The following is an 11,327-nucleotide window of genomic DNA, read 5'->3' on the forward strand; positions in this document are numbered from 1 at the left end:
CACCGCCCCAATACTCCCACTCTGGAAATCCAAATGTTTTCCCTTTTTTTTTATCTCCTTTACTTTCTATCCAATCCCTCTACGATGCGTCAGCGAGCTATTGGACACTCAATCTAATCTACGTATAGATATACACGTGTGTGTGTCTATGGCGTGTGTTAAAAGTTCCCATATGCATTGCGTGTCTCCGGCCTATACAAATTCTGCGCTAATACACTCGGCGTGAACGATAAAATTCTCACATAATCTAACCCCGGTCCTTCAGGAGGTACTTGGGTAACTCCAAGGACGCAAATGTCTCCGCTGTTAGACATTGTACACCCGAGAGAATCGTTGTTTGTTGCTCGCTGGCAAAAGGAATATAATCGACTAAAACTGTCTACTAACAAGCGACAGGCGATATCGTTCATCTTTTGTGCCGTTTTAATTATCCCCCCACTAATTATGCCCGGCCAGTAATTACTATCGTGTTACTAGAGACTATGATGCAGCCTAAGGGGATGCATCTCATGATAATAATGGGCGGCCAGTTATGCCGCGTGATATATGTATATTCCAGCGTACATTATATATAATGTATAGAGTCGTGTCTCTGTGTGTCTCTCTGTCTCTCTCTCTCTCTCTCTCTCTGAGGTTTCACATCTCAGGTGCCTTATTTTTGAACTCACTACCCACTGATCTGCGCGTCACTACCTCGCTACGTACTTTCCGTGAGCGTCTTCGCGCGTTTCTTCTATCCGGTCAGCTGTAGCACGCAGCTGTAGTATTGCATAATCGTAAATGAAGTAATAACTTATAATAGACTCCGCGACGATATTTTGATTTCGTAGGATTTGAATTCATCTGTAGTCTAGGAGAATTACAGGCAAAAACATTGATTCCGAGACAAATAGATTATTAATCAGCATCCCTATGTAAAGATATGAAACAACATTTTAATCATTTATGCAACGCTGGCGCAATAGGGCTCTGGTAAATAATAAAATTTGTTTTATGGCTCTGAATAATTTTTTTTTCCTTTTTTAATAAATACTCGGTATGTAGGTAATAAATAATGTGACTGAAGGTGACGCTTATAATGACATATGTATGTATTAACATATGAATAAAGGAGAAACGCAAACACGAAGAGTATAACTCATTTTAAAATATGTGTAATTTCACGACGCTTATGAAATATATATTTTTTGGATTACACACGGTTTTAATAATATTTTAGAATAATGAAAAATTCTTTTAACAAAAAATTGTATGCTATAGGATTACACGGCATGGGATTAATGCGAGTGTGGTATTAAGTTATTTTCCAATAGTTTAAGCATATACAAATTCAAATTCGTGAAAAGTACTTGATTTTGAAATAATACAAATTCTCAAGTAATGAACGATTCTGTTGCAACGAAAAATAGAGAAATGCTTTAAAAAAGAAGAGAAAGAAAACTTCTGTAGTGCAAACACAGAATGCGTAATGTTTTTAGCCTTTGACGTGAAATAGAATTTGGAAAATTTCACGTTGTACGATTACACAAAGCACGACCAATCTCACCGCGGATCTTGAAGCACAGGTCGTGTGTTTCGTATTATTGAAAAGTAAAAACTGCATGAGCAAATATTTGAAGGACATAATACATTGCAACTGCGAAACAACATCATTATACGTACATGAAATTAAATAATCGCCACAAACGAAGTTTAATTTTCACGTTTAGTTGCATACGAGTGAAAATACAAATAAATACCTGATTTTTCTATGCCACTGTGCACAATTGGCCATCACAAAGTATTACACCGCGCTTTAAATAAATCACTTAAAAACAATTAACAAATAACAACTTCAACGATATGTGCGTCGAGCAACTGTCAACCGCCACCTACTTACGTCCGCCATCTTGAATTTACCAGTGCCATCTATGTTGCATAGCGATCACCAACTTTGTTTTTAAATTGTCGCTGGAATCAAGCATCAAACTTCAAAGTCAAATCGCTAATAATTTCAGAATAAGAATATAATAATGGTAACAGTTAAAAGACACGTAAGATTTTTCAGAAATAATAATATATTTTATCTGTCAATGTATTATTATAATGTCATTATCGTTTCAGCTGATTCCACGAAAACAACAAAAATTCAATATCCTTACGGGAAGTTTCGTAACGCTATTAGATCTTGATTGAAGGACCGACGATAAAAAAAAACCCATGAATATAAAGGTACGTCATTCGTTTGCTGCACAGGATTACCTCGTTACCGTACTCGCACTTTTTATATCCTTATTTCCTACAGGAATAGCATAGAGAGCTCGTAAACGTAACTGTAGCTTGCAGGCCAAAAATCATTGAGACTACAGAGACTCCACGTCGCGGTACGTAACTCCTTGCAAATCCTAAAAGCAAGGGCTGAATCATTATGGATAATGAAAGACGGGAGAAACTAGTAAAAATACGAAGAACCATGAACTTTTGATTATAAGATATAATAACAGTGTTTATAGATGAGAAAAATCGAAATGTATCTCGGTAAGAATATAGCAAATATTATTAATTAATTAAATACGTTTTCAACAGTATTTATACGTGTTCATATGTAATTTATATGACCAGGAAAATTCGTGAAACAAAATTAAATATAACAAAATTCAACGTAAAGCAATCTGATAAAAGTGAATTGGAAAAATAGGATGAAAGAATAATTTCGTGGAAAGTCCTATAGCAACATTAATCTATGCAATTCTTAACGAACTGATAACATAAATCTTTCGTAACGTTTAACCTTAAAAAAATAAAATAAAAATCGTTTCCTAACTTTGCCAATACTTTTATGAAAAGATTACCAGCGTGGACGAGAGTCTAAGAAAATGACGAAATCTAAAGATTCTGCCCCTGACGGTTACTTTTATCGAGGAAATCACCGGAAACGATCTACCTCGTGATCTACAGCTCCTGAAACTTTCAAGAAATCGGATAACAAGCTCCGAAACACCGTGCGAGAATCCGCCAAAAAAAGTCATACCTAGGCCTATCAAAAAATCACCCGACAGTAGAATTTCATATACAATCAATATATCTCCTCAATTCACGTACAACGTTTTCAACAATTCTCAATATACAACAAAAGGCTGATTTCCAATCAGTCGTCACATTTGCTCATGTCCTGGCCTGTCTCGCGTGAGCGATTAATTATTTACAAGCAGCCCCAGCATTTCACACGTGTATCTGCTCGTACGATCAGCCTTCGGGTTCTCATACACCAGATTCTCCGATAAGTATCCACTGGTACAATACAGTGGATAAAATTTAAAAAAAAAAACCCTAGACCATTAAGCCCGAATTTGATAAAGGACATAAATACAATCTAGAGTAAATTAATACCAAAGGCACGCAAGTCCACATACATCATGTTTATCAAGTATCCATAAATTCAAAATTCTACCATTTACTTCTATATGACAATCGAATATCTCATTGAACCCCGGATGACATCTGGTGACACTCGAGATGCCTTATAATCCAATTCATCCACCTATGACTCTTCACGCGTGCATATGCACAATGTCATACGCAAATTTACCTGCATACACAACACGTTACGATCCAGCACTGATGTCCTGCGCCGGTAATAAAAAAGCTCAACAACCTAAACACTTCTCTATCCAGGACTTTTATCGAGGCACAGGTTGCCTGGACCATGTCCTCTCGCCTCACGTTCCACCCAAGCATTAGGAGTGCACCGTTCGCAGGAGATAATCTGAAAGTATAAAAATTTGTAGTTATTATTTAAAAGGCTCGACAAGAAATACACAAAGCTATTGCTGCTCATAGATGCGAATTATACTGCATATGAGTCGCTAATGGCCGTTCCAACTTAAGTTCCTCTCATCGCTTTTTAACAAGGGATTACTCGGGATAATCCCTGGCCGTACATCCATCCGTCGGATTGCGCCACTCAAAACTGGACTGTGCGGATTTAAACGGACTCGACGCGAGAACGGCGCACGAGTGGACGTGACGCGAGCCGCTCGACTCTTGGCTGCCTGGAGTTTATTTTGCGTTAACAATTCGAATCAAGGGCACGGAACGTCGGGAAATCTACGATTAAGTATATAATACCTCAGGATGGTAGGCTTTGGAGGGTATAATGTATGAGAATGAGTGATGCTGAAAGTCAAGCTGAGAGTTACGAGTGCGAGAGAGACGAAAAATTTGGTGAGTACATGAGAGCGAGAGAGAGGGAGAAAATCGAAAGGAAAAGCTTTTAATTCGAACCAAGCCAGTCCAGTAGCTAGCGGGTTAAGGATCGTTTTGGATGCTGGGATGGCTCTTTGGCCATCTACGGCACTGAGGGTGCATTAGAGCAATTGCCGAGTGGCCCTGAGAGGATAGCTGATGTCTGCCAGGGTAGAAGAGGGATGCAACATTAATACAACTCCCACTGAGTTCGTCCAAACCCAACGCCGATAGCCCCGTAGCTACTTTGGCCATAGACTACTCAGACATCATGCTCTTTCATTATGTATGGGGGGACATACGTGAGATGGGATATTTTCCAATGGTATCTTTTATCTACTTTATTTTCTCTCCCTCTCTCTCTCTCTCTCTCTCTCTCACTCTTATATATTCTTTTTACTCTCTCATTCGACTCTTTACACGCTCTCGTTCGCCCACTGGAAACAGTAAATTCAATTGTACGCGTTTTAACGATTTTTACGTGTATCTGCTGGTTAATCCTCATTGGTCCAGACTTGCTTACATACTATTTTTCTCATTATACGTCTAACGTTTACTTCGGCACCCTACAACCCCCTATCCTACCATTCGATTCTGTGCGCGTTAATTATTCAAACCCGTGGCGTATAATTAATTGTCAATATTGGATGAGACCTTGTTCGAAAGCTTCTAAACGATTCCAAAGCTTGTTTCGAATCTTTGAGCTTTACTTATGTATGTTTTAGACAGTTTTAGAGTTCAGTTGTACGTTAGAGTTATGGATTTGCTTGATTTTTCGAATTTCTACTATCTTATTTATGATGCAGCTTTTGTACGAGGTTATAGGGACAGCAAGCTCCTCCTGATGGAATGTCTCAAAAACTCATTCGGGCTTCTGGAATTTTAAGGTAACACGTTTTTGTAACTTAGAAACCTACTACTGGAAATTGGAGTCCTGGAAAATCTTATGGCAATGTCTGTACAAGGAAAGCCTTGGTCGGTAAGGAATCTACCGTTGGTTAAAGCTCGTTGTTATCGACTGAGTAAAGCTTGATGAAGCTTCTATATGGTTGTTATTTACCAATGGTAATAGCGGAAAGATAATGAATTAAGATCTATATAGATTTTGAATCATATTGAGTTTTTTTTTTAATAATGCAGAAAATTTGGATTACAGGAATTATATTTTATATATTGTTTCGATATTGGCCGGTGTCGTTGTATATGAAGGTGGACTATTGACGTTTGTGAGAATTATACAGGGTGATACTGTACAAACGCATCGACTGAAATTAGATCAAATGAACAGATTAATCACAGATGGTGCACTAATCGATCTTTGATTAAACTTACTTCATTCATTGATTCTCTCCTAAGAAATTCATGTGAGTTTTATCGAAAATTCGATGGTAGCATTGATGTCGCTTTATTCGGATTGTAAATGGTTATCGGTGTCGTCAATCGATGAATGTGAATGTGCTGTTCGGAAGATAGGCTAAGTGCTTCAGAGAAATGTTAATGAAATAGGCCGAGTGCATATGACACTAGATCATGCTGATTAGTAGCAGAAAGGACTTTATGATGTAGAAAAATATGTAATGAACCGACTAATCAATTATATACAGATAATAATTATGATTTTGAAATAAAGATATCGCATAAATAATTTCAGAAGACAATGAAAATGCCACGGAACTCCACTGTGTATAAGGGAGATGGTATTTATCGAAAGGAATTAAATCTAACAATAAGATATAGATTTTTGAAAATTGTGATATATTATGTAACTAACGCAATTTTTATGCGAATTTTTATATAGAGTCCACCACCTATCGTGAAACCTGAATTATTAAAAATCATTAATAAACAAATCTCATAAAATATTATACAGTCTGGCTTTGTTAAAGTACACAATGAAAAGTACAATACCGTCAAAAATTTCAGCCATGTAAAAAGTAGAAAAAAAATCGAAAAATCAAAATCAAAATTATTCACCATTCAAGTAATCATAGAACAAAAATTTAAGTAATTAATTCTTATCAATAAATTATAACTTGCGTCATACAGGTAGTATTCGCACTGCGAAGATTACCTAATGTCTCAAAACCCATCATGACTGAATGAACTCTGGTAAAACCAAAAATCAAAGGGCGAAAATAATTCGGAAATTAAGAACAATGAAAAGGATAAAAAAATTACAAATTTTTTCAACTTCAAAAAATTTCACTGGAGCTGATGATTATTTAAAAGATTGTACCCACCTCACAGTACAATCAGTAATGATCCCGGTTGATTTATATAGTTAACGCTCCACATCTAGGTGATTACATGACCATGGGGGGACACGAGGATGTCGTCTCTTAGCACATGCACTTCAATCGGTAGTTGTGGACAGTACCTCACGGGCTGAAGTGTTCCGCAAAAGAAAAAGTTCTCCAGGCCTAAAAAAGAGCCACAAGAAACCATGAGATAACGATAAATAATAATTAAATTATATAAATAAACCTTACTGCCGAAAGTAACATAATAATCAACGCGAAGAATAAGATTAGGTGAGTCTGATTAGCATTGAAAAAAATTGAAACTAAAGAAGAAAAAAAAAGTTCCACAAGAATACAAATACAAGTATCTACCCTTAAGCAGTGTATCACTCGTCAAATGATCGACGGTATTAAAAATAGCTAATTAATAATTTTTATTAACAATTATATCAATTTAAAGCATGAGGGAAAAGAATAACCATGTACCAACACCCGAGAGAGGATCTTGGGCTAATAAAACTGAATTTCTACTATCCTGCGCTGGCTACGCCATTGGCATTGGAAATGTCTGGAGATTTCCGTATCTGTGTTACAGAAATGGTGGCGGTAAGAATCATCATCGGAAAAGTTAATTTCATCAAAATCAACAATTAAACAATTTCTACATAGCCAATGTATAACCTCGCTAACTCTATATCGGTGTACATTTTCAATGATCGTTTACCAGAAGATCATGATATTTAATAAGCAACTAGCCTTGGCCCAATGTTACGTTCAGATTACGACCCACGTGATACGCGAACATATGCACGGTAACACGATGCACTATCAGACTCCAGAAAATAATGACACTGAAGATCGTTCAGACTCGTCCAAGGATTTAGTAAATTCGCCAATATGTAATATGCGCTACGCACGAATCCCAGAATTGCATTATGCTAATGAGAATAATTCTGCGACGCCGCTAAGAACGTGGAAAACTTTTGTCCCCTATATTTACAGTCTTAACGGCCAAAGCGAATTGAGATAAAAAGATCCAATTATCGCAACCGTTGATGTCAAGATAATACAGATTGTTTTATTTTGGTGACGAAATTGTTTCCTGTTGGGGTGTGACAATTGGCCGTGTATTTTAATTGAGTAATTTTGTCCAACTGACACTGCAAAATTACTTACTGCCCTTGATAATCCCGTTCCTCGATCATTGTACCCGCGTGACGTAATCACGTTTGAAATAGCTTTACGCTCAATAATAACTCATAGAAACATGTATATGTGTTTTCCATATCTGTTCTTAGGGGCCTTTCTCGTGCCTTACTTGCTTATGCTGTTCCTATGTGGTATACCACTTTTCTTTATGGAATCTTCCATGGGACAATTTGGCGGTACAGGGTGTATAACTATGTTTAGAATGAGTCCCCTTTTCAAAGGTGATTATACAAAATTATATATTATACTCATGACAATTAGCGAGAAAAAATTGTTAAATTTTATTGATTTTAATAAATGCCTATTATTACTATTGACATTAGCACCGGAAGTGGATGAATAATTAGCTTTTAAATTGACATCGTATTGGTTGACAAAAGATTTAAAATGATAAATGATTTCAAAAATAATAATATATTAATAATAATAATAGTAATTTTTAAAATCTTAAATATAATCATCTTAACAAAATTACTTTTCCCAGGTGCCGGTTTCGCGATAGTTATTGTAAATATTATCTGTACAATGTACTATAACGTTATCATTTCATATCCCCTAATGTTCCTGGCAATGTCTCTGAGATCGAAATTGCCTTGGCAGGATTGCGACAACCCTTGGAACACGTATAAGTGTCTAAAAGTAATATTAACAATATATTATTAAAACTATTCGAGCGTCATTTAATGAATTGTGAATTAATAGATTTTTTTTCTAATTGTCCAGCTAGGTGGTGAGATTTTCAATAAAAGAAACGAAACCGATCAGATGAAATTGATCGAGCACACGAAAACACCGGCGGACGAATTTTTTCAGTAAATACATAAAATACAAATATTAATGATCAGTAGTGAAGTTATGACAATTCTTTTAATCCACACAATTCATTGTTGCCATTGCAGCAATCATATACTCCAGATTTCAGAAAGTATCGATGAAATTGGTACTATCGTCTGGCCACTGTTCGCCTGTAATTTCATATCCTGGATAATCGTCTTCATGTGTATCTGTAACGGAGTAAAAAGCGTGGGTAAAGTCGTATACTTCACAGCGACCTTTCCCTTCGTTATTTTATTCGTCCTGCTGATACGCGGAGTAACGTTGCCCGGTGCCATGGACGGAATATTATTTTACATAACACCGCAGTGGTCGCAGCTAACCAATTTAAAAGTCTGGGCCGACGCCGCCATCCAAATATTCTTTTCCCTTGGTCCAGGATGGGGTGGAATTGTCAACATGGCCAGTTACAACCCCTTCAGAAACAACAACAGACTGTGAGTATACATTAATGTAATTTGACAAAATTTATCCCACCTAGTCGTACTTCAAAAATATTTTCATATCCAGGGACTCAATTTTGGTACCGATTCTCAATTGCGGCACCAGTATATTCGCCGGCTTCGTAGTATTTTCCGTTCTGGGATTTATGTCCTACAGGACAGGAATTCCGGTATCCACGGTCGCAACTGGCGGTAGCTATAAGCAGTGAATATTTTTCATTTTAATTTCCACGTAAATCCACGACCAATGAAATTCTTGTACAGGTCCGGGATTAGCTTTCGTGACTTACCCCGAAGCTATCACCATGCTTCCGGTTCCGCAATTGTGGGCTGTACTCTTCTTCACCATGCTCTACCTCCTGGGAATGGACAGCTGCGTTAGTATCGCCCATACCGTTCTTAGCTTCCGTTATTATCCTACGTATTATTTACATTTCTTACGATTACTCTTGTGCTTCAAGTTTGTACAGATAGAGGCGATAATATCTAGCATCACGGATGCTTATCCTGAATTGAGGAAACACAAGAAAATTGTCACAGTTGTTTCCCTGGTTATACTGTTTCTTGGTTCTCTGTGCTTCGTTACAAACGTGAGTATGACACTTTGGACGATATCTTGAATTTCACTTTTAGCTTAATATGGCCTCGTTTATTTTACTTTTTTTACTCTCGTTACACGTTCCTAGGGTGGAATGTACATTCTACAAGTGTTCGATTGGTACGCCGCTTCGATTTCCGTTATTTCAATCTGTCTGGTGGAAGCGATCGTGATTGGCTGGACTTACGGTAAACGATCGCCTGTAATAATTAAATTTTAATTGGAGACATTAAAAAGTCAAAAAAGAGCTTTTTTTTTTAAATAGCAATTTCTTTTTTTAGAATTATTTATAGTACTTCGTACAACTGGTGAACGTTGATTGTTCTCTTAAGGTCATTAAAGTGACAAATTATTTTTACAAATTATGCAATTAAGTTGTATCTTACGTAATTTAAGACATTTTTGGGCTAATTTTTACAGTGCTTTACTTATATTTATAGGTTCTGATAATTTTGTACGTGACGTGGAATTCATGATAAATGAAAAGTTGCACTGTTGGTGGCCATTATGCTGGAAGTACGTTACGCCAATAATACTTTCGGTAAGTAGATCAAGTATTAAGAGTAAAGTGCATCCAAGGAAAGATGAAATCCGTGACTGCAGATTGTTACGCTATTCCCATGAGATATTCGTCTTCAAGGAATATCTTTTTGAAATATCGAGCATTGACCTCGTATAATGAAAAAAAAAATGCAAGAAAAGGTCTGATCAATGAAAATAAAGTTTACACGATATTTCGAGGAAGGAAGTCTGTAACGTAAAATTAGCTAAATATTAAAAATAAACAAAAAATTTCATTAAACGTAAAAAAATTTTTTTTTCTATATTTTACCTTTCAGTTCATCTTTGTCACCACTATCGTTTTCAATACGCGACTCACGTACAATGGCATTGAATATCCAGAATGGGCCATACTTTTGGGATGGTGCTCCTGCTTGGTCAGTATGCTGTGTATTCCTGGATATGCTATAGTACACTTAATCACAACTAAGGTAAATCCTTTTTTTTTCATATAAATATTCTTAAGGAAATTCTTAGGTAATATAGAATGCATTTTTGTATCTCAGGGAACTTTAAAGGAAAGATTGGTCATCGGTATGAATCCAACATCAGAGTGGGGTCCACAGAAAAAGGAGGATAGGGAGGCATGGGAGAAATGCATAAAGAATTCATCAAGTCATTTTAATAATTCCACAATGAATGGTATCAAAGTGACAAAGGTCTGAAGTGTGGATTCTATATACATATATAGTTGATCGGAAAAAAAAAAAAATATGTATAAGATATACGTACACCTCGTGACATTTTTGAAGCAAATAAGAAATAAGGGAACAAAAATATATTTTTTTTTTTTTTAGAAAATAAGTTAACGATTGTACATAGATTTTGAAAATTTCGTATCTCTATATGCTTTGTTCCAAAGGCGTATTGTGTTCTGTAATACTATACTACACTTCGTGCAAGCGTTTTTACGTGCTCCGGAGCACCGAAGGCGTGTTCGAAAATGAGCTGAGAGCGCAGAGTGCATCGTTGCTTCTCTGTCTATTGCATGCATTTGACAGGGACACAACATGCTCTCAGCGGTACCGGCTCATTTTCGAAGACGCCTACAATGCTTCGGATAGTGTAAAAAACGCTAGCACGCACGGACCTTATGAGGGATGCAAAATAAAAGAAAAAATGCTAAAGGAAGATCGATGCGTAAGGCGACTGTTTGGCCTCTATAGTAATACAGTTTTTATTTGTGAAAAATGTGAACAAAATTTTTGTAGCACTAAT

The 11,327-nt window shown here is 36.5% G+C and overlaps 1 protein-coding gene and 2 long non-coding RNA genes across 7 annotated transcripts in view; 2 read left to right on the plus strand and 1 right to left on the minus strand.

Annotated features, from left to right (window-relative positions):
- LOC107266077 overlaps positions 1-1,907 on the minus strand; it is a 5,916-nt gene extending 4,009 nt beyond the window's left edge. Inside the window, exon 1 of the long non-coding RNA XR_001537335.2 lies at positions 1,740-1,907. This is a non-coding gene — a long non-coding RNA (uncharacterized LOC107266077). The remainder of the gene's footprint in view (positions 1-1,739) is intronic.
- A 12-nt stretch (positions 1,908-1,919) lies between these two features.
- Positions 1,920-2,491, plus strand: LOC112494114. The gene is made up of 3 exons (XR_003059258.1): positions 1,920-2,033; positions 2,104-2,211; positions 2,285-2,491. It is a non-coding gene; the product is annotated as an uncharacterized LOC112494114 (long non-coding RNA).
- Positions 2,492-6,546: 4,055 nt separating this feature from the next.
- Positions 6,547-11,240, plus strand: LOC107266163 (sodium- and chloride-dependent glycine transporter 1). Of its 5 annotated transcripts, XM_015736373.2 has the most exons (13): positions 6,557-6,755; positions 6,925-7,070; positions 7,763-7,894; positions 8,158-8,312; positions 8,397-8,485; positions 8,573-8,944; positions 9,018-9,142; positions 9,215-9,327; positions 9,412-9,540; positions 9,637-9,736; positions 9,989-10,089; positions 10,388-10,540; positions 10,616-11,240. In XM_015736373.2, the coding sequence occupies exons 2-13, from the start codon at positions 6,926-6,928 to the stop codon at positions 10,772-10,774; spliced, it is 1,773 nt and encodes a 590-aa protein (XP_015591859.1). In that variant the 5' UTR covers positions 6,557-6,755; position 6,925; the 3' UTR covers positions 10,775-11,240. The 5 variants fall into 5 exon arrangements, with proteins under 5 accessions (XP_024939197.1, XP_024939199.1, XP_024939198.1 ...); XM_025083429.1 differs by having other exon boundaries at positions 6,547-6,755; positions 7,856-7,894; positions 9,215-9,540; XM_015736372.2 differs by having other exon boundaries at positions 6,549-6,755; positions 9,215-9,540.
- The last annotated feature ends 87 nt before the right edge of the window (positions 11,241-11,327 follow it).

Source organism: Cephus cinctus, unplaced genomic scaffold (assembly GCF_000341935.2).
Source record: "Cephus cinctus unplaced genomic scaffold, Ccin1 Ccin1_scaffold0299, whole genome shotgun sequence".
Taxonomy (NCBI): Eukaryota; Metazoa; Arthropoda; class Insecta; order Hymenoptera; family Cephidae; genus Cephus; species Cephus cinctus.

Excerpts from the sequence above, each read along its gene's own strand:
- LOC107266163 (XM_015736372.2), top strand. The coding sequence starts at position 6,926 with ATGAGGGAAAAGAATAACCATGTACCAACACCCGAGAGAGGATCTTGG. Across the intron at positions 9,143-9,214 it reads ATCCACGGTCGCAACTGGCG|GTCCGGGATTAGCTTTCGTG; the intron begins GTAGCTATAAGC and ends ATTCTTGTACAG. Across the intron at positions 10,541-10,615 it reads TACACTTAATCACAACTAAG|GGAACTTTAAAGGAAAGATT; the intron begins GTAAATCCTTTT and ends TTTGTATCTCAG.